Source organism: Myotis brandtii, unplaced genomic scaffold, assembly GCF_000412655.1.
Source record: "Myotis brandtii unplaced genomic scaffold, ASM41265v1 scaffold17, whole genome shotgun sequence".
Classification (NCBI taxonomy): Eukaryota; Metazoa; Chordata; class Mammalia; order Chiroptera; family Vespertilionidae; genus Myotis; species Myotis brandtii.
The window spans coordinates 2955606-2977586 of record NW_005356259.1 but is presented as its reverse complement, the minus strand read 5'-3'; the positions used below and the strand labels follow the sequence as shown (position 1 = coordinate 2977586).

At 38.1% G+C, this 21981-nt stretch overlaps 1 protein-coding gene across 1 annotated transcript in view; it reads right to left on the bottom strand.

Moving 5' to 3' along the window:
- RELN (reelin) overlaps positions 1 to 21981 on the bottom strand; it is a 475654-nt gene that overhangs the window by 47001 nt on the left and 406672 nt on the right. Inside the window, exons 46-51 of the mRNA XM_005862985.2 lie at positions 21087 to 21316; positions 12530 to 12750; positions 10924 to 11071; positions 8394 to 8652; positions 7295 to 7544; positions 2837 to 3005 (exon numbers count right to left, since the gene is read on the bottom strand). Coding sequence (XP_005863047.1) covers positions 2837 to 3005; positions 7295 to 7544; positions 8394 to 8652; positions 10924 to 11071; positions 12530 to 12750; positions 21087 to 21316 — 1277 coding nt within the window. The remainder of the gene's footprint in view (positions 1 to 2836; positions 3006 to 7294; positions 7545 to 8393; positions 8653 to 10923; positions 11072 to 12529; positions 12751 to 21086; positions 21317 to 21981) is intronic.

The following is a 21981-nucleotide window of genomic DNA, read 5'->3' as shown; positions in this document are numbered from 1 at the left end:
GAAACCAGGGAGTCATCTTCAACATTGCCCTTTCCCTCACCCTCCCACGCCCATTTAATAATTACTTTCCTTGAGTAAAAGATGTCAATTTTATTGCCTCCATTTCTCTTGAATTTCTCCACTCTATTCATGTTTGCTGCATTTTAGTCCAAGATACTAGCACTTACTGTTTTTTTTAAAGTCTCCTTACATCTATTCTTATCCTCCACAATTTGCTGTCCAGTTAGAATAAACTTTTCTGAATGCAAATCTGATCACATCTCCCTATTCCCAGGCACTTTAGCAGGCTTTTCATTGTTCATATAACAAATCTGCAAATCTTTAGTCCAACCTACAATGATCTTCATGATCTCACCATCTCACACCTCACTCTACCTTCTCTCTTTCTCTGATCCATTCGTCTAGTTTCTCAAATACCTGCTTCCTCCTACTATAAGTTATTATCTTTACATACAACACTCTTCCCCTTACTCTCCACCTACTTAACTCCTATGCATCCTTCATATCTTACCTCAATCATCCTTTCTCAAGAAAGCATTCCTTGGCTTTCTTCACCAAGGCAAATCTCCCTACTATATGCAATGTCTTAGCATCATGCAACTGTCCTCCATCTTTTATCAGACCTGAATTGTATGTTTACTTCTGTGATTACTGGGGATTTCCCCTTCCTACTGGACTAAATGCACCTTGAGGCAGGAATGAGTTCAGCCCCTCACATGGAACTAGCACATAACTAGACACTTTAAAAATATTTAATGAGTGACTAAATGGTTGAATAATCACGACTGATGACTACTGGCCATTTCATTTGGTTAATGGTTTGATGTTAATTTGTGGACAACCAACTTCAGTTGACTTACCACCACTGTACCAATTATTCTGGGATCCTAGGTTGGGGTCACAAGTGAGTGAGTGGAGAGACCTACACTGGCACATTGCCACACCCTAGGTAGCACATGGCTTTAATTTGTCAGATCATGCTTGCTTATAGGAAAGAGCTACAAACTAAAATTCCCAATTCTGTCCTGGTGGACAACATAAACAGTGATGTGTCAACACTTCACAGATGTTGAGACAGTAAGTTCAACTCAAAACAAGGAAACACCATGTTTAAAAAGTGAGTGGATATAAGAACAGATATAGTATAAATATGTTAATCTGTGTTGGAGAAAAAGTACTCTAAGCCTGGTGCACTGTTCTAATCTTTGGCATGTGGAAGAGCATGTTAGAAGTGAGTCTGACTTGAGCTCCAACATACACGTTTCTTTCTGAATTATCCCTAGGATCCTGTTGACTTATCCAAAAGGCAGTGTTGACTTTAAAACCATTGTACAGTGTGAGCTTTGAGAGTAGTATAATAAATTAACTGTACAGTTTCAATACAATAGCAACAGAAAATAAATTCTCATCAGATTTTTCAAATATAATTTGAAAGGGTTAAAATTCTTGTAGGTATGTGTAAGAGACAATTAAATGATAGGTTAAAAGATGAGGAATAATTACTTTCCTTGAGTAAAAGACGTAAGGGGATAATGACTAGCTGGAGTAAATCTTAGAATGTCACTTATTTGCAAAATGCTACCGAGTAGCTGGGTAATAATTCACAGAATACATAAAGACTTAAAAGACTGCTGCCTTAATGGAGGTTTATTTTTCTATTTTACTTATTAAGATCGCCTTAATAATTCATGCATGGCAATCCCTTTAATGAGCAACAAAATCTCACGTATCTCATTTAAACTTGGCAACTGTGCTGACAGTTAATATAGCTTCGTACCTCTGAGCCAGCAATTGTAGGGCAGCCCTTGGCTGTCAGTAACTGAAACCAGCCCATTTTTGACAATCCTAAGAAACGTTACGCCCTAGATGAATGGTTGAATTTTATGGTCATGTTCTAGGAAGATTTATTCATTCTTCACTTGTGGGGAGTCGAGAGAACAATAATGAGTCCACACTATAACTCCTTTTCCATAAACTGCATCGGTTGCTTTGCTTCTTTTGTGAGGACAGCAACTGATTGCCATTTTCTTGGAGGGAACAGGAATTCCTATACAGATTTTAAAACTTTCCTATGATTAGCACTTACTTAGGTGGAGAAAGGAGAGTCATGTAGCACCATCCCACTAGACAAGGTGGATTATCTGCTTTACTCAAACAGTTGCAAGCACACAGATATTTAGACTTAACTTTATGCCTTTACCAAGGCAATTTTATTAAGCCAACATCATTTCTTTTTTTCCCCACTTACCTTTTTACTATCTCTCTAAAGTGAAGCCACCATCATTTCTTATAGACACAATAAATAAAGTATTTATAATTGTTTTTTCACATAAAAAATGCTCCAGGTGATAACTTTCAAGATATTATTTAAAATAAAATTTCAGAAACAGACACTAATTTTAAAACACATTTATGATAGCAAATACCTCATTTATCTGACACCACTCACTGCTATATTTACAGTAGTCTGAGTGGCAGAAAACGAAGTCTATTGAAATCTACCAGTACTTTCTATCTAGTGTACCTGTTTTAAATTTAAGACTTGTTCTTGGCAAAGTGAATGAAGGTGGAGAAGCTCACTGATTTCTTGCATATGTCATTCTTTAAAAATATTAGAGTTAAAAGTAAGTAAAAGTCTATTATTTTTGGAAAAGACAAAACAATGTCATCATAAAAACTGGTTTCTATGTTACTTACCAAGAAAGACTTAATTCATGCAGGGGAATACCATCAATAGGTAACAAAACTTATATATCTCATTTAAACTTGCTGTGCTGAGATCTGACATGCCAAATTAGATCACATTTGGGTTCACAACACACAGAAGCAGCCATACCTGGTGTAAGGAGGGAGAGGCAGCGTGATTCTGGTCCACTTGTTGAACGTGTCTGACACCAGGATCCGCTGCAGGTGATAGCGACTGCATTCGACATTGGTGGGAAGACAGTCCCTTACCAATGGGTGCCACGATAATCCCAGATCTACCGAGTATTCTAATTCAATAGCTGAAATAGAAGGCATTATTCTGAATAGAAATATATGTCTCTAGACCCAGGAGCCATAATTACTTATGTATTCATTTCAATCAAATATTAATGATTCCCCCCCTTACAATGTTTCCTATTTTGAGATGTTTCCTGGTTTGATTTTTCCCCTCTGTATATCACTAGTTATTATTTTTTACATTTTCCATATTAACATAATTTTTCTTTTAAGGGAATATAATCAAATGAAATATAAGTAAAATTTACTGAATCATTCTTTATATTGAGTAACTTTCAGAACCACCATAACAAAGCTGTTAAAGCAAAAGTCATAATAGTCATAATTGTCATAATTTATATATATTTATGATTTAACCTAATAGTTATAAAATATATGTTACGGAAATACATCTTGCTCTGCTGTGTAATAGTATATACTGGGAAATCAGAAAGCCATGTAATTCTGCCAAAGTACCCAATCTGCTCTGGGCCTTTGGAAAGATATTTCTTTCCTTTCTCTTCTTCTGAAACATTCAATTTATACTTCCCATTTTATATTTTTTCTCTCTATTCCCTTCTGAAGGCTTTATAAACTGCTTTAACCCCCACCTCCCTACTGAAATTACTTTCTCTAAGGCTGTGATTCTCAATCTTGGCTGCACAGTGAAATCAGCTGGGTACTTTTGAAACTAATGATGCCAGGGTCCTACCCTCAACGATTGTGATTTCACTCTTCTGGGGCATGGCCAAGGTGTCAGGAGCTTTAAAGCTCTCCAGGTAATTCTCAGGTACAGCCAGTATGGGATCACTCACTACCCAAAGGTACCTACCAGCCTTTTCTAGTTAAATACAATGGATTGTCTTAGTCTTCATTGTACTTGTTCACCCCAGGGCACTGGATATTATTGATCACTCCCTGATTCTTCCCCCCCCCAATTCTTTATACTTTCTTTTCTTTGGGAAATCAACTGTCTCATTTTCCCTCTGACTCTTGTGCTTACTAACACAGCTACCAACTATGGACATTCTTCCAGACTCCATTTCTGGTCTTCTTTTCTTTTCTTTTTCAAAATATTTTTATTGATTTCAGAGAGGAAGGGAGAGGGAGAGAGATAGAGAGAAACATCAATGATGAGAGAGAATCATTGACTGGCTGCCTCCTGCACACCCGCTACTGGGGACTGGGCCTGCAACCCGGGCATGTGCCCTTGACTGGAATTGACCTTTTAGTCCGCAGACTATCCACTGAGCCAAAATGGCTAGGTCTTGTTGTCTACCTCTATACTCTTAGGGCTTCAACTACTAACTCTGTGCCCAATTTATGTCTCAGAATTGATTTTATTCATTCAACAAATGTTCATTCAGCTCTGCATGGTGCTGATGCTGGCATATTGTCATGCACAATATGCACAAAGTTCCTGCTTTGCATATTGAAAGTCCTCTTCACTAAAGAATATCTCCACTCAAAGCTACTTTCACCCAAGCTAAAGAAACACTCATCATTTCCCCTCATAAATAAACATATTTTTAACTACCAAATTCTATCAATGACAAAACTTTTGCACTCATTTTCTAGGTTCAAAATTTAGAAGTTATTTTCAAAATTTTACTCTTCTCTCTTCTTTACCCTCTATACTCAACCATCACCTAGTTGTGAGATCTGCTGCTTCTTTCCTTTTTGTTTGCATTGTCTTGTATCGATTTTACCCATTCCATTTCTCTTCCTGCCCTACAGTTCAGGTCTTCATGGCCTCCCGCAGAGATTACCACTGAGGCTTCTTCACTGGGATGATTCCTTCCCCACCTTCCTCAGCTTTTGGGCTAATCTCCCTGAAACATACCAAGGCATTCCTCTGTACTTGTGCCTTCCTATTCATGACCTGGTCAAGCACAAATCCCTGTGACTGCTTTTTGAGGCACTGTGCTGCCAACTGTGCTTTTCCACTTCCCTCTTTCATTTTATCGTTCAGTTCAACCTCTCTCTCTCAAGACTCTGCACCAACCGACAGTAGAAAGCACACATGGCTGAGTTTACAGGGCAGAGTTTCTGTCCTGGTGCTGCTATAGGCAAACCATGTCATAACTTAACTCCTTGAGTCCTCATTAACCTCCTATGCTAATGAGGGAGTAGGTATCTTGGACCTTAAAGTGTTTTTCTATTTTTAAATTCAGCACTCTGGTCTCCTTCAGGATGGTCTGCTCACAGTTTCCCCCATAGAACAGGAGAGCTCTACCTCTGCTTCTCTGCTTATGCTGCCAGATGGCATGGGTTTTTTTCCTCCTCTCCATTCACCCTTCAAACCCACTCCAACAATCAATGCTACTTGAGACTTAGGTCCTTCTTGAAATCTTACCAAACTCCTTGGATCGACCAACCATTGAACATCTTTCTCTCCTTTGAACTCTCATTACATTTTGGATCAGTACAATTCCATGGAGCATTTGATTTAGTCATTTATTGGATTCTAACTTTTTGAAATATTCTTTCGACTAGACCAGTGATGGCGAACCTTTTGAGCTCGGCGTGTCAGCATTTTGAAAAACCCTAACTTAACTCTGGTGCCGTGTCACATATAGAAATTTTTTTGATATTTGCAACCATAGTAAAACAAAGACTTATATTTTTGATATTTATTTTATATATTTAAATGCCATTTAACAAAGAAAAATCAACCAAAAAAATGAGTTTGTGTGTCACCTCTGACACGCGTGTCCTAGGTTCGCCATCACTGGACTAGACTGTACCTATTGAGGACAGGGTATGAACCTTACACTTTTCCAAGTTCCACTCCTACTGTCTAGTTTAGTTTTGGCTGATTGATTGAATATAAGGTAGCACGAATACTTCTGGGATTCCCCCTAAGATATGTGCATTAAGTTCAAACTAATAAATGTGAAAAATCTGGATTTTGCAGGACCTTTGAAGTAATCAAATTCCTCAGATTCCAGCATTCCCTTTGAATCTAATACAGAAGAAGGTCCTTGTGAACATTCCAGTTTGAATCCCTTGGAAGAAGAGTGGCTTGGGGTGGTGAAAGACCAGGAGGGCCCCAGGCCTATAAGTTTTGGTGAAGAGTCCAAGTATGCAACAATGTCAGTTTTTATTTCTCCTAAGATAGGCCCATTAATGTGAGCAAGGTATGTATGAGTACGATGTGTACATGCACAATTGAGAGGATGAAAACTGGTCACAATGAGGTTGGCTTAGAATATGCTATGACAACTTTAAGCGTACCAATATTTGCGTCATGGGGGTGCCAGAAGGAGAAGAGAGAGAGAGAAAAAAATTGAAAACCTACTTAAAAAATATTGACAAAAAATATTAGGGAAGTCCCTAATCTGGTGAAGGAAATAGACATACATGTCCAGGAAGCACAGAGAGTTCCAAACAAGATAACCCTAAAGAGGCCCATACCAAGACACATCATAATTAAAATGCAAACGGTTAAAGACAAAGACAGAATCTTAAAAGCAACAAGAGAAAAGCAGTTAGTTACTTATAAGGGAATGCCCACATAACTTTCGGCTGATTTCTCAGCAGAAACTTTGCAGGTCAGAAGGGAATGGCAAAAAATATGCAAAGTGATGAAAAGCAAGGACCTACAACCAAGATTACTCTACTTAGCAAGGCTATCATTTAGAATCTAAGACATATAAAGAGCTTCCCAGGCAAGAAAAAGCTGAATTTCATTACCACCCAACCAGTGTTAAAGGGCCTTCTTTAAGAAGAAGAAAAAAAAGATAAAAAATATGAACAATAAAACAGCAATAAATACATATCTATCAAAAATTGAATCTAAAAAAACCAAAATTAATGAATGAGCAGAAACAGACTCATAGATACAGAAAAACATTTTGATGGTTGCCAAATGAGAGAGGTGTTGGGGGATAGATGAAAAAAAATGAAAGGATTAAGAAGTACAAATTGGTTGTTACAGAACAGTCATAGAAATGTAAAGTACAGCATAGGGAATAAGTCAATAATGTCCTAATAACTGTGTATGGTGTTAGATGGGTAAGAGATTTATTGGGATGATCACTTAATAAGTTATATAAGGTCTAAGCACTGGGGTAAATACCTGAAATTATTGTGTGTCAACTGTAATTGAAAAATAAAAAAAGATTAAAAAAATAAACTACTAAAACTCAATTTACATACGTTTTTCAAGAATGCAGTTATGATTTGACTCAAAGTGCTCCTGTGTTTTACTTTCAGACTAATCAGAGGTGTAATGTAGTCCTTTGATAGAGGAAGCCTTAGATGCCTATTGATACACATCTGTCCCTCTACCTGCATCTGCAATACTTACCATAACAAGAGTCCGTGACTGAGCAGGAGGCGGCAAAATCTATCTGTAGAAAGGAATCCTCATTCACAGCAATGTCTGTGGTGACTACATAACGGGTGCTGGCCTTTTCGATGAAGACAAGGGCATCACCAGTAGAGCCACACACAGGCATCTTGGTGCCTCCAGGGTGAAGTAGCCATTTCCTGCTATCCAGAGTTGTGAAATCATCCTCCAAGACTGTATTACCAGAAATATTTCCTCCAATAAGAATCTGAAATGTAATTTTAAAAAAGCACAAATTTTCAGTTCGGCTTGAAGATATGAGAAAGTACAATCTTTTTGTTTGTTTTTAGCAGTCAGATTGGTCACAACTGGCATTATACAGCAAACACAACGTTAGGGGGCCTTTCTGAATGCTCTTGTTTATGTGGTCTGTTTGGCCATCTGGCAAGAAGCCATGAAAAACTGTGAAAACAAATGGAAGGATTGACAAAACCATTTACAGCTTTCATGGGCCAAATTGTGCCTTTGGAAACTATATGTGGAAAAGCAAAATTTGGCTTACATATGATTATTTTTTCATGTAAAATTTCTATTTAAGGACAGTTGTACCCTAAGGCACTTCAGTTTAATTCTTTGTATGGATTCTACAGTTTGTTAACAGGTTCTTTGAGTTCTATTTGATGCGCATTTTATTATATATGAAGATCCTTTAGAGTTGTCCATAGGATGTTAGGCAGGTTTATTTATTTTTTCCTTCAAAGGCTGGGAAAGAGGATTTGGGCATTACTGCCTGTGGCACCAATGCTAATTTGCACATTTTCCTTTTCAGAGAATTATAACCTCGTATCACGCTTGATAAAGTCCCTCTACCCATATGGCAGAAACTTCTCTGAGCAGGACCTGGGCCTTCTGTTGTGTCATTTATTTTATAGGCTCAGGCAATTGAAGGAAAAGAGAATGAAAGGAAGCTAAATGCCACATCTAATCTCGCTGTGTGCCCTTGGGCAAGTCACTCAACCGCCCATCCTGGGCTTTCTCTACTGAACTGGGGGCTGCTGTCTAAGGCCACATTCAGATAAGTGACAACATTCTAATCGTTAATTCTGAAGGGACTGACCTGGTCGATAACCCAGGGACTGTAGAAGTGCCCGTTTTCAGAGGGCTGCCACCAGCGAAGACGTGTAGAAGCAGAACGGGCTTTCATGGGTAACTCCAGGGCGATGTACCTGCCCACGTTGCTGGAGTTGCTGAAAAGGAACTCTTGAAGGAGACTCCAGGAGAGGCCGCCGTTGTGAGAATACTGCAGCAGCACAGGTTGGCTCCTGGGATCTGGAACTCCTTTACCGCATCCCAGTCTCATGAAGAACTGCACAAATCTGACACGAGTGAAACTTACTGTAGATATTTACTTCAGTGAGAAATTCGCACCATTAGCAAAACACAAGCACTCGGGGTAATACGAGGAGTGCATGGCTTTAATGAATATAACGACTTAACAAATGTCCAAAGAAATCATCTCAAAGCCCGATTTTCTTTTTAATGCTAAAGGGAGTTAATAAAATGTGAAATCTGAAAAAAGGCAATTCTGCACCCATATTTCTATTTTGCAGTCCTCCACAGAGGCGAATCTGAGGAAAGTGAGCATTCACTGCACCCTTTGGCTATTGTATGAGAAGACAGTAGGGGTCCGAAGACTGTCCAGGTTTGGGAGTGTTTATTGTTATCTATTTAAGGTAAATTTGGATCCTTGTCCTTAGTATCCGAAATAGGAAGAATATAATTAATAGAGTTTACCTCATTTATAGGTGAAGTCATTCATTCTCAGTTTATACCAGTAGATTTTTAGATCTCATATTATTGGTTTTGGGAGATACATTTAAATTCACCAGTTGTAACACCTCTTTGTAAAAGTCCAGACATCTTTTGGAAGAGGTGTGTCAAGCCTGGGCCTCTTTTCTGTCTTTTGTGCCAGGGGCAGGGGAGCATGAGTGTGGGGTGGTGGTGATGGTGGGCTATGCCAACCTCTGACTATTGCTGGGTCTGCGATGGATGATACCGGCCATGGAGAACTGTGGCGGCCAGCCAGTGCAGCCTTTCCAGCTGGCAGGGAGGTGGGCAGAGTGGCAGCAAGCAGCTGGGGTGCCAATGAAAACGAGCTCACATGTTATCTTTGGCAGGCAAACTGTTGGTGCCTGGTCTGGCTGCTTGCTACCTGGTAATGCAGAATAAAATTCATGTGTAATCCAATGCATACAGCCAATTATGTATGCATGCCACACACATGAAATATATTGGGGCTTATAATAAAAGTTATCAGTTCCATATATAAAACCATGCATTCTTCATGGGTTCCTCCTCTCCTCTATCTCCATTAACTGTGTATAAATCTCCTAACCTGAGAAAATTGGGATTTTACACAGAGCATTTTGAGGTCAATATATGCAAATCCTACACAGCATGCTACTCAGATGAGATAAATAATGGAGCTTTTAACATTGGGTTAATGGAAAAAATACATGGTTAGTGCCTAGTGACGTTTATATCTATAAAAACAGTGGTCATTTACAGAGAAAAACTTTTAGCATGTTGTCTAGTTGTATTGGGAAAACGTTTTATTAATTTAGTCATAGATAAACCATATCAGATTTAGAAAAACCTAATAATTTTTAAATTAGAGAACTCAGATGCCAATGATAAAATCTGAAAAAAAGAGCATCAAATTAAGTCATATGCATTAAAATAGGATGGTGATACACACCATCTTGTTTCCTCTAACTGTAAAATTATTATCTCACAGATAGAATTGTATTTTCTATGGGGCATAATCAAATTTATAACTCAATAAATAAAAGATTTAGGAGGAAGGGAGGATAATATGTCATGATGTATTTTAATTTGCTCTGAAATGTTTCAAAAAACAAAAACATCATTCTTTTGTTCACTTGCAAAAATAGGTCAGGGTTCCATTTTACACATGTTATATTGTCTTCTTTATTTTCCTGGCTCAGTGTTTGGCACTCATCAACTGATCAAAGGATTCACTTCTTGACAGGACATAATCCTCTGAGCCAGTTCTAAATGCTTGTTTCTGAGGGACTGCGCTCAATTTAGAAAATGAGTGCTTCGAGTGCATGAGCGAGTCATTGGACAGAAATGCTTATAAAGAATAAGGCTACACTTCAAATGTTCTTAACTTAAATTGCTAATGGATATAAAGTTAATTGTAAATAATTCGAGGGTGTATGGTATTTCCATTAGGCTTTCTATTAAGCGCGGTGTAAATAATTTCTACACAGTCCAAGTGCTAATGAAAAGCACTCTGTAGAAGATGGATAAAGAAGTTGCAACATTATTTTCCTGAAGTTAAAGTAAGTTAAATATTGCCATTTCTTAGTCACCATCTTATAAAATACCAGATGTTAACTTTTGTCTGCTTATTGGTATTTTACTTCTGATCTAGTTATTGCACAATTCTCTTTCAGTTTTAGAATGTAAATTATGTAAACTGTGTCTTAATGGAGTCGTTGGTGTGAGAAACTTAGCATTTCCAATGGAAGGCCTTGTCTTTGAGATCTCTTTCTGATTCGATGATGTTCTGCCACTGTACATCACAATGTAATTTTCCAACAACATTCCAAAGTGATTACCTAGCATGTGATAAATCCAGATCTCGTGTCATCAACATGCGCAAGCCATCTTCGTTGAAAAAGAGGTTGTTTCCACTAGAAAGGATTCCACACTTCCGAGACGGCTTTCCACCACTCATTAGTAAGAATCTATCCGATTCCAGCTGACCTGAAAAAAGTAAAAAATGTGGTTTACCTGACTCCAATGATAGTCATATCATTTTTATTTATTTATTTAGTCATATATTTTTAGGAATATGGTAAGTGCTTTGTGTAGTTCCAAAATATGAAGTCATAAACATCGAAGTCATAGATTTGGGATAAGAGGCCTCTTCAACATTTTAGCAAGTTTGAATTGCTTAACCTTGGCTGTGTTATTTAAGGGTCCACAGGACAGAAGGAGGGGGACTTTTCCTGAGTACCTATGGTCCAGCCAGATGGGTCCCTCCTTTCTGCTCCTCTACACCGCAAAGGAAGACACTGGCTAGTCACAGAGCGATTCAGGACAAAAGTAAGGGAGGGTATGTGACCATTCCATAGACTTCTTCACTATGTCCTTGCTACTGTGAGGACAGTATCAGACAAGTGTTACATAGCTTTAACACCGTTGTAATGGGAGAAATTTCAGGATAATTTGATATTTCCTATTCAACAATATTTTTCAAAACAAGCTCTCAAATCTCCTCAGATATTCATCATAGATTTACTTCAGTTTTTTGATTGTGGTAAAATGCAGATAATACAGAAATCTACCATTTTCATCATGAACAACTCAATGGCATTCAGCACATTCACAATGCTGTATAACCATCACCACTACCTCGTTCCAGAACTTCATTTGCATAATGTTTCAAGGTTCATTTATGTTGTAGCCAGTATCAGTATTTCATTCCTTTTTATGTCTAAATAATATTCCATTGTATTGATATTACCTAAATGTAATTTTAGAATGTACCTTAAAACCATAAATATAATAATTTCATAGACAACTTGGGAAAAAGAAAATAAGTCTTTAATTTGGGACAAAGGAAAAAATCTTTAATCTCACTATCCTAATATAGATAGCTATTACATTTATTTAGGACTTTCTCTTATGAGGATGTTTTTCCACAGTTTTATCAGAGTGCATATCCAAAGGATATTTAATTGTGAATACTTTCAATGATTACATCATATGTATTTTTCTATGTTGTAACATTATCGTCACATATAATGTTAGATTCTAGGTAGCTGAGGTACAGAGAGTGATAAGAGGCTGCTTAATGAGTTGGTGGTAAAGCAATGAAAGGAATTTCCATCTCTGGAAACTTTTCCTTTCATCCAAGAAGATTAACCCTCTATAGACATTTTCTAAAATTACCATTAATGAGAAATTACATGTGATAGCAAAAGTGGTGAAAATAACCGTAGTTTTTCTCAGTTACAGTCTTGTTCTCTCTCTCTGACCATTGTTTCAAAAACGGAACCCTGTAAAATTCAGAACTAAATGAAGGCTTGGGTAGTTTCAATTGCAGTGATAACTAATGAAGTATTAGAGTGAAACCTAGTGATTACTTCCAAATTACAAATTTTGTTTAAAATGTAAGCTCTTTCATAAAGCTACATAAAATTTATAAGAAGAGATTACCTTCAAAATCATCCTTGAGAAAATCAGGATTTTTGGTGCTTATTTTACAGGTTGGACCTGAGTAGCCAGGATCACATATGCACTTGGTTCCATTGATACAACTTCCATGTCCATTACACATCTCTTCACATTGGGGACCAATATAGACATTATCAATGGCCCATGTCACTGGCTGAGAGCCAACAGGGTAAAATCCTTGGTACCATCGGAAACGCACAGATCTGGAAAAGAGGAACAAGTCTTTTAAAAGCTAATCAACAGAACAACATACCTTCAAAGTAAGCACATCTGATCAATGAGTAGTGGGCAGTTACTATCACTGACTCACACTCAAGAAACAGAGAATATAATTCAATTTTGGGAACACAAGCTCCATTCCTCAATCTATGAGATTTTGCGAATACAGTTCTTGCTCCTTATAAGCCCTTCCCAATTCTATCACTATGTCAAAATTCCACCTGATCTTCCAACTTTTTCTTTTCTTTAAAAATATATTTTTATTGATTTCAGAGTTGAAGGGAGAGGGAGAGGGAGAGAGAGATAGAAACATCAATGATGACAGAGAATCATTGATCGGCTGCCTCCTGCACGCCCTCTACTGGGGATCGAGCCTACAACCTGAGTATGTGGTCGTGACTAGAATTGAACCTGGGACACTCCAGTCTGCAGGCCGATGTTCTATTCACTGAGCCAAACTAGCTAGGCCCAACTTTTTCTTTTTAAAAATTTTATTTTAGAGAGACAGGGAAAGGGGGAGAGAGAACGAGAAAGAGAGAGAGAGAGAGAAAAACATCAATTTGTTGCTGCACTTGTTTATGCATTCTTGGTTGATTCTTGTATGTGCCCTGATTCTTGGGTGACAACCATGGCATATAGGGATGATGCTCTAACCAACTAAGCTACCTGGCCAGGGATGCAATTTTTTTCAATATTGACTTTCTTGGTGAAGCTTCTTTCATACCTTCTATCTACATTCTGCTTAACAATGTTTTTTAAGTTGAGGTGACATTTGCATAACACAAAAGTATATATATTTTTTGTTTTAACTATTTAAAGCACACAACATAGTGGTATTTAGCAGATTCACAGTGTTAGCCAACCATCACCTCTATAGAGTTTCAAGACATTTTCATCACCCCAAAAGGAAACCTTGTGCCTATTAAGCGGTTCCCCTATTCCCCGCCTCAGGCAACCACTAATCTACTTTTTGTCTCTATGGATTTACCTATTCTGGATATTTCATATAATTAGACTCATAAAATAGGTGACTGTTAGTGCCTGGCTTTGTTCACTTAGCATGATGTTTTCAAGGTTAATCCACATTGTAGCAAATATCAGAATTCTATTCCTTTTTATGACTGAATAATGTTCCATTGTATGGGTATACCAACTTATTTATTCATTTACCAGCTGATGGATATTTGTTTGTTTCTACCCTGTTGTTATTGTGAATAGTGCTTCTACGAACATTTGTGAACAAGTATTTGCTTAAATACCTATTTTCAATTCTTTTGGGTAAAGTAGTGAACTTGCTGAGTCAGACAGCAGATAACCAGTCCTTTAATTTCTCTCTCTTCCATAATTCTGACGGGATTTCCATTATTATAGTTGTCACAGGTGTAGGTACTTAAAAGCATATTTTTCCTATTGGCTATGAACTCCTAGAGGCCAATCTCCATGCCTCTTTCTTCTTTGCACCCACTCGTGGTGCCCCATATAGTGTTTCACATACAGTGGATGCTCAGTAAGTGTTTGTTGCATAGAATTTGTTGTGAAAAGCCTTATTTTATTCTATTGGTTTATCATCAACCATGTCAAGAGAGAGCCCCAATAGATTATTTTAAAGAGAGGAGTGACAAAATCAGATTTATTTTTAGACCGATGTCTCTTACTTCTAAATTTCTTTTTAAATCAAAGGTACTTTTCCTTTTTATTTGTAAGTGAATTGCCTTTTATTGTTGATGATAGTTAGCCCCTTGGGAATAATCTATATATTTAGGTAGGGGTCCAGAAATAGTTTAGTATATTTTATTATGTACAAAACTCAATTCAAAGAAGATGGATTTATTTCAGAGGAGACAGATATAGAGATGGCAATGTACATTCATTTTTGTGCCCTGTGAATCTGTCCAATTTTTAATTATAGTAGAAACCAAATTCAGAATACTTTTTAAAACAGAAATTAGACCTCAGGTAACTGGGGAGGCTGAGCCACTGGGCCCCTGTAGGACACCTAGCACACAAAACCACTCTACCAACACAGGGAAGCAGACAAAATGCGAAGACAAAGAAACAGGTCACAAATGACAGAAATGGAGGACAGCAAACGACTGGATATAGAGTTCAAAACCACGGTTCTAAGATTTTTCAAGAATTTTATGGAAACCGCCGATAAATGTATTGAGATCCTTAAGAAATCTAGTGAGACCCTCGATGTTGTGATAAAGGACCAACTAGAAATTAAGCATACACGGACTGAAATAAAGAATATTATACAGACTCCCAACAGCAGACCAGAGGATCGCAAGAATCAAGTCAAAGATTTGAAATACGAAGAAGCAAAAAACACCCAACCGGAAAAGCAAAATGAAAAAAGAATCCAAAAATACGAAGATAGTGTAAGGAGCCTCTGGGACAACTTCAAGCGTACCAACATCAGAATTATAGGGGTACCAGAAGAAGAGAGAGGGCAAGATATTGAAAACCTATTTGAAGAAATAATGACAGAAAACTTCCCCTACCTGGTGAAAGAAATAGACTTCCAAGTCCAGGAAGCGCAGAGAACCCCAAACAAAAGGAATCCAAAGAGGACCACACCAAGACACATCATAATTAAAATGCCAAGAGCAAAAGACAAAGAGAGAATCTTAAAAGCAGCAAGAGAAAAAAAGTCAGTTACCTATAAGGGAGTACCCATACGACTGTCAGCTGATTTCTCAACAGAAACCATGCAGGCCAGAAGAGAGTGGCAAGAAATATTCAAAGTGATGAATAGCAAGAACCTACAACCAAGATTACTTTATCCAGCAAAGCTATCATTCAGAATTGAAGGTCAGATAAAGAGCTTCACAGATAAGAAAAAGCTAAAGGAGTTCATCACCACCAAACCAGCATTATATGAAATGCTGAAAGGTATTCTTTAAGAAGAGGAAGAAGAAAAAGGAACTCTTACCATTTGCCACACCATGGATGGAACTAGAGAGCATTATGCTAAGTGAAATAAGCCAGTCAGAGAAGGATAAATACCACATGATCTCACTCATTTGTGGAATATAATGAACATCATAAACTGATGAACAAGGACTGATCCAGAGATGGAGAGGCATTGATTGGACTGTCGGGCCTTGGAGGGAAGGTAGGGGAGGGCAGGGTTAAGGGGGAAAGATCAACCAAAGGACTTACATGCAAGCATATAGGTCTAACCAATGGACACGGACAACGGGGGGGTGAGGGCATGAGCGGGGAGGGGGGTTAGGGGGTAATGTGGGTATAAGGACACATATGTAATATCTTAATCAATAAAAAAATATATTAAAAAAATAAAACAGAAATTAGAAGTCAATATTAGGAGCTTTTATTAGGTTTCTAAAGTTTAGTAGAGAGCAAAGCAGATGGAATCAAGTTTTAACCCCAACTTCATTGTTTATATCAAGCCTCTAACTATATTAAGCTGCCCCCAAAATGCCAGTTCATAATTAAATTTATTTTCAAATACTTGTCAGAGTTTAGTCTTGGCCAGGAGCACTTCCTACCTTTTGAACTTTCAGACTGCTGAGCTGAGGGAAATGGCTGGAGTTTTTCTTTGAACAAAAGCCTGCATGGATTTTTTTGAACTTCTTATTTATTCAAGTGTTCTGAATACAAATGAACCACCTTGGTTGGATATTTATTATTGTTCACCTGCCTTGACACAGAAACTGCAAGCGCTATGATAAATGGGCTGAAGGGCCTGGTCTCACTGTGGTTGTCTTCTCCTGAAATCTTATTTTGAAAATCTCTCACTGACACCCTCCCTGGTGAATGTCAGTGCCTGTTCTCCCAAGCCAGTGGTATTCAAAAGAACCTGTTCTTTAAATGTAAACTTAAAATTTCAAGCACACAACAGTGCTTTCATGAAATAGGGGTTTTGGTTGACTCATTATGAAACTGTATAAAGCAAAAGCAATCAGGAGTTTTAAAGACAAAAGAACTCTAGATGAAAAGGACACAAAGGTGGTGTGAATAAAATTCAGCGGAAGCCCAACACTTACGCTTCAAATGTGAACTGCCTACATGTGGAGGCAAAAAATGCATTTCTATACCTGAAAACATTGAAAATACTTTTTATGGTGCCCAATGTCCAGTAAATGCACAGAAAGGGGTCATTTAAACTTGGGTTATATATTTTTTTAGCATCTAGCACTTGTGCCATTATTATGTACTGTGCTGAATACAAACCAAGGGATGGTTGAGTGAGTTGGAGAAAATTTGACTTTTGCCTTCCAGCAATTCATGCCTGTGTGGTTTTTAAGAAGAGTGTTAATTCTTTTCCTGAAACAAGGACTAGACACCACTATGAAGGCAAATTCTTTTCTTTGCAGAAATGGTTGAATGCAGTTTGAAAGATAGGTTTATACCATTGTGCGAGTGGGCATGCCTCCTTAACAGATTTACTTTCTTTTCATAGAAATAGAAACAACATGGAATACAAATAACATGATGGTCTGAGTTCTGTACCTTAGTTATAATTGGAGGAGGGATATTTTAAACCGACAATACCAGTCAGCGAAAATATTAGTGTCTACACTTCTCTTGTTCATATTTCCAAATTACATCATCATGCCTTACGTGCCAACAGTCTGGTGGACATGACCAAAGGCTAAGTGAGGCAGGCGCCGCGGCACCAGGGCACTGTCCTGGAGTGGATCTCTTCACTCAGAACTTCTGATTGGCAGATCTTTGTGACCTTATTTCCTACTCCTTGAAATAATATTCTTTTCATGTGGGAACTTGCTGAAGCAAGTCTCAGTTGTCAAAGCAATCTCAAGTCATGGCTTACAACCTATACGTAGGGTTGTTTTCTATTTAATAATTAGCTGGGAAATTAAAGGTCTATTAAAGAGAAAACCTAGAGCTTCTCAGCAATACCATAATGGTCATGGTACTGGTTGCAGGGGCCTAAGAGATTGGCTCTCCAGGCGCCTTTCCCTGCTTACAATGCCCGTAAGCTGGGATTTGGGGGCAGCCAGGCTTCTGTTGCTATTGACTTTCTGGCCACAGCTGATTGGCTCAGATTTTCTTTTCTAGAAATGTGAAGTCATGAGTTCCAGAAGATGAGAGCTATGGTTGCTGAGTGATATTAATACCAATATGATAAAAATGAGGATCACACCTTCTGTTGCTGATGGCCTCACACTTCCTGAGTGGAGTCCATGTTATTATTCTCCAGTATGTTTCCAGTAAGTTCTTCTACTTTTTTATACATCTTTATATTTCTTGTAATATGTAACCTTAAATAATACAACTGATTTTGGATAAAAAGATTTTACTGAGCTACAAGCTTATTCCACCTCCAACCCCCACCCATACCCCCACCGTAGCAGTTTTCTGGTTGTGCTGGCTGAATCCTCAGCTCTACCTGTTCCAATGTTCTCCAGAGATTCTCCCTGCCTCCTCGGCGGTCACTTCTAAAGATTCTTGAGGACATTTTGCTTAGAAATGCTTTCTTTTTTTTTTTTAAACACAGATTGTCTATTAGAAGAATATCCTGTTGTAAATAGCAAGAATTAATAAATAACATATTGTCTGGCCAGGGTAGCTCAGTGGTTGAGCTCCAACCTATGAACCAGGAGGTCATGGTTCGATTCCAGGTCAGGGTACATGCCTGGGTTGCGGGCTTATCCCCAGTGTGGGGCGTGCAGGAGGCAGCAGATCAATAATTCTCTCTCATCACTGATGTCTCTCTCTCTCTCCCCCCTTTCCCTTCCTCTCTGAAATCAATAAAAATAAATTTAAAAAATAAGTAAATATCATATTCAACAACACAAAATATTAAAGCCCTTAACAATTAAATTATAAACATTATGCTGATTATATGAAATGGAATCAACAGATTTATGTTCAAAGATAATGCAGATTTTTGAAAATTCCTTTTCACCCTTTTGGAAAAGTACTAATAGTTTTGCTTGAACACCCAAGACTTCTAATTATGCTGAGCTTCACATCAGGAATGTAAATCTTGTAAGTATAATATTAATACTTTTTTTTAAACATACCCTAAAGAATAAGGTCCTTATTCTGAGGGAAAAGACAAATTTTGAGACAAGCTGCTTTGTTGACTTCCTCTCTCTCTTTAAATTTTTTTCTTTTTATTGTTGACACTATTACGGATGTCTTCCAGTCCCCGCACCCCTTAGCTCACCTTCACACAGCCCCTGTCCCCTCTCCCTTGGTCCTCACCACACTATTGTCTTTGTTCATGGGCTATGCATATATGTTCTTTAGCTAATCCCTTTACCTTCCTTCTCACCACACTATTGTCTTTGTTCATGGGCTATGCATATATGTTCTTTAACTAATCCCTTTACCTTCCTTTATCCAGCCCCCTAAGCACCCCACCAACCTCCCCTCTGACATATGTCAGTCTGTTCCATGTATCCATGACTCTGGTTCTATTTGTTCCTCAGTTTATTTTGTTCATTAGATTCCACATATTAGTGAGATCATATGGTATTTGCCTTTCTCTGACTGGCTTATTATGCTTAGCATAATAATCTCTAGGTCTCTCCAGGTTGTCCCAAAGGTAAGAGTTCCTTCTTTTTTACAGCCATGTAGTATTCCATTGTGTAAAGGTGCCATAGCTTTTTTTATCCGCTCATCTGCTGATGGGCACTTGGGCTGTTTCCAGATCTTAGCTATTGTAAAGAACATTGCTTTAAGCATAGGGGTGCATATATTATTTCTGATTGGTGTTTTGGGATTCTTAGGATATATACCCAGAAGAATTATCACTGGGTCAAAAGGCAGTTCCATTTTTAATTTTTTGAGGCAACTCCATATTGTTTTCCATAATGGCTGCACCAGTCAGCATTCCCACCTGCAGTGTACTGGGGTTCCCTTTTCTCCACATTCTTGCCAGCACTTGTTGTTTGTTGATTTATTGTCACTAGCCATTCTGACAGGTGTGAACTGATTCCTCATTGTAGTTTTAATTTGCATCTCCCTGATTAGTGAGCTTGAGCTTTTTTCATGTCTATTGGCCACCTGTGTGTCTTCTTTGGAGAACTGTCTATTCACGTCCTTTACCCATTTTTAAATTGGATCGTTTGTCTTCTTGGTGTTGAGTTGTATTAGTTATTTATATATTTTTGAGATTAACCCCTTATCAGATGAATTGTTGGTGAATATGTTCTCCCATACCATAGGTTCCCTTTTCATTTTATTGATGGTTTCTTTTGCTGTGCAGAAGCCTTTTAGCTTGATGTAATCCCATTTGTTTATTTTTTCCTGTGTTTCCCTTGCCCTCAGAGACTCATCAGCAAAAATGTTGCTCAAAGAGATCTGATATTTTACTGCCTATGTTTTCTTCTAGGATTTGTATGGTTTTGTAACTTACATTTAAGTCTTTTACCCATTTTGAGTTTATTCTTGTGTATGGTGTAAGTTGGTGGTCTGGATGTATTGTTTTGCATGTACCTGTCCATTTTTCCCAATACCATTTATTGAAGAGACTGCTTTAACTCCATTGTATGCCCTTGCTTCCTTTGTCAAATATTAATTGACCATAATGGTGTAGGTTGATTTCTGGGCTCTTTGTTCTGTCCCATTGATCTATATACTTGCTCTTGTGGCAGTACTCTGTGTTTCACTTACAGCTGTAAACCTAATTTTGCACCATCTTGTATATGTAACAGGATTGCTGACAGAGGGCCCTGGCTGGTGTGACTCAATTGGTTGGAGCATTGTCCTGTACCGCAAAAGGCTTTGGGTTCAATTCCGGTCAGGGCACATATGGGAGGCAACAGATAAATGTTTCTCTCTCTCTCTCATCAATAAAAACGTATTCTTGGGTGAGGATTTAAAAAAAATGCTGACAGAGGCTGAAAAAGTAGAAATGCCTGTGGAAAGACTACTAACAATTTTTTTGAGACATGCAAAACATTCTGTAGGCTTCCATCCTCCATGTGTCTTCTCCCCGCACAAGAAACATCGGTAGATGTTTGAAAGCCATAAAATTCCTACTGCATTTATATTGTGATGGAGGAGGGAATGGGAAGGGTTACATTAGGGGAAAGTCATATTTCTGTTGCTTTCCAATTGATCTAATAAAGAACCAAGGGGGATATGAACCCTTCGACAGAGTGCTGTCCCTTTTGTGCTCCTTTAAATCTATCTTCAAACCATAAGTTAGTAGTATGTTAGTTCAGCGTCCCATGTTTTAAACATACATCAGTCTGTTTCAAGTGAAGAACTGAAGAAGAAATTTGAAGGTGGAAATTTCCCCAATAAAGTCAATGATGATGCCAAAAGAAAACCACCAAATGAAAAATAAATGTGGCATAAAGCCGCAGGTCCTTACCCGCAAAGGTGCAGCTTCCCGAAGTGCACAACCTCTCTCCGCCAGCCCTGGGTGGTCCCTGCGTAGTAGGTGCTGCTCGGGTGGTGCTCAGTGGAGCACAAGGAGCTGACGTGGCCGCTGCTGTGGTAGCAGAGGGGGAGCAGCAGGTGCCAGGTTGCCCCAAAGTCCCTTGAAAATTCCAGTTTTATTGGCTCAGCAGATGAGCTATCAGTTGAGCATCCAACGTTGATCTTGGGGAAGAAGAAAAAATGACACAAATTACCTTGAAGCAATAAGCCTTGAAATGATTCACCACATCATTATTATCTTGAGTCCATTTCCTGGGAACTGTCTTGCTGAAATATTAAACACTATGAAATTCTGTTTTGCTTGAGTAATATCGGATATTACCTTTAAGTAATACTTTTTCATAAAGAAGCTCAATGGGTCTCATGAAAAATTTATTTCCCCTCATTTTATTAAAAAACAACAACTAGGAAGTGGGTAAAGCAGAGGCTGGCACAGAATTCTGGTTCTTACCTTTGGCCTATTTTCATGGCCAAACCAAATTAATAGTAATGAAAAGACTCTCTCTCTAATTCTAACCATCAGTTTTTTCTAGTCTGCTAGACAGGAATACCTTCCATTTTCCTTCTTGTGACACCTTCCAAATACATGTAATCCCAGTTTTGTATGAGCAGAATCTTCAACATATTTTTAATATTAAAATCATTTTTCCCAGAACAGGGAGGGCATTCTTAGAAAGACCTTTTTAACCATTAAGGAAATAACCCTTCCAGGCCTTTTCCCATATTTTCAAGTAAATTAAACTAAAACATAATTAAGTAAATGCATGTGATTTTGTCTTATGAAATTTTTTTCTCTTCCCATTGAGATAACATTTTCTTGCTATCAT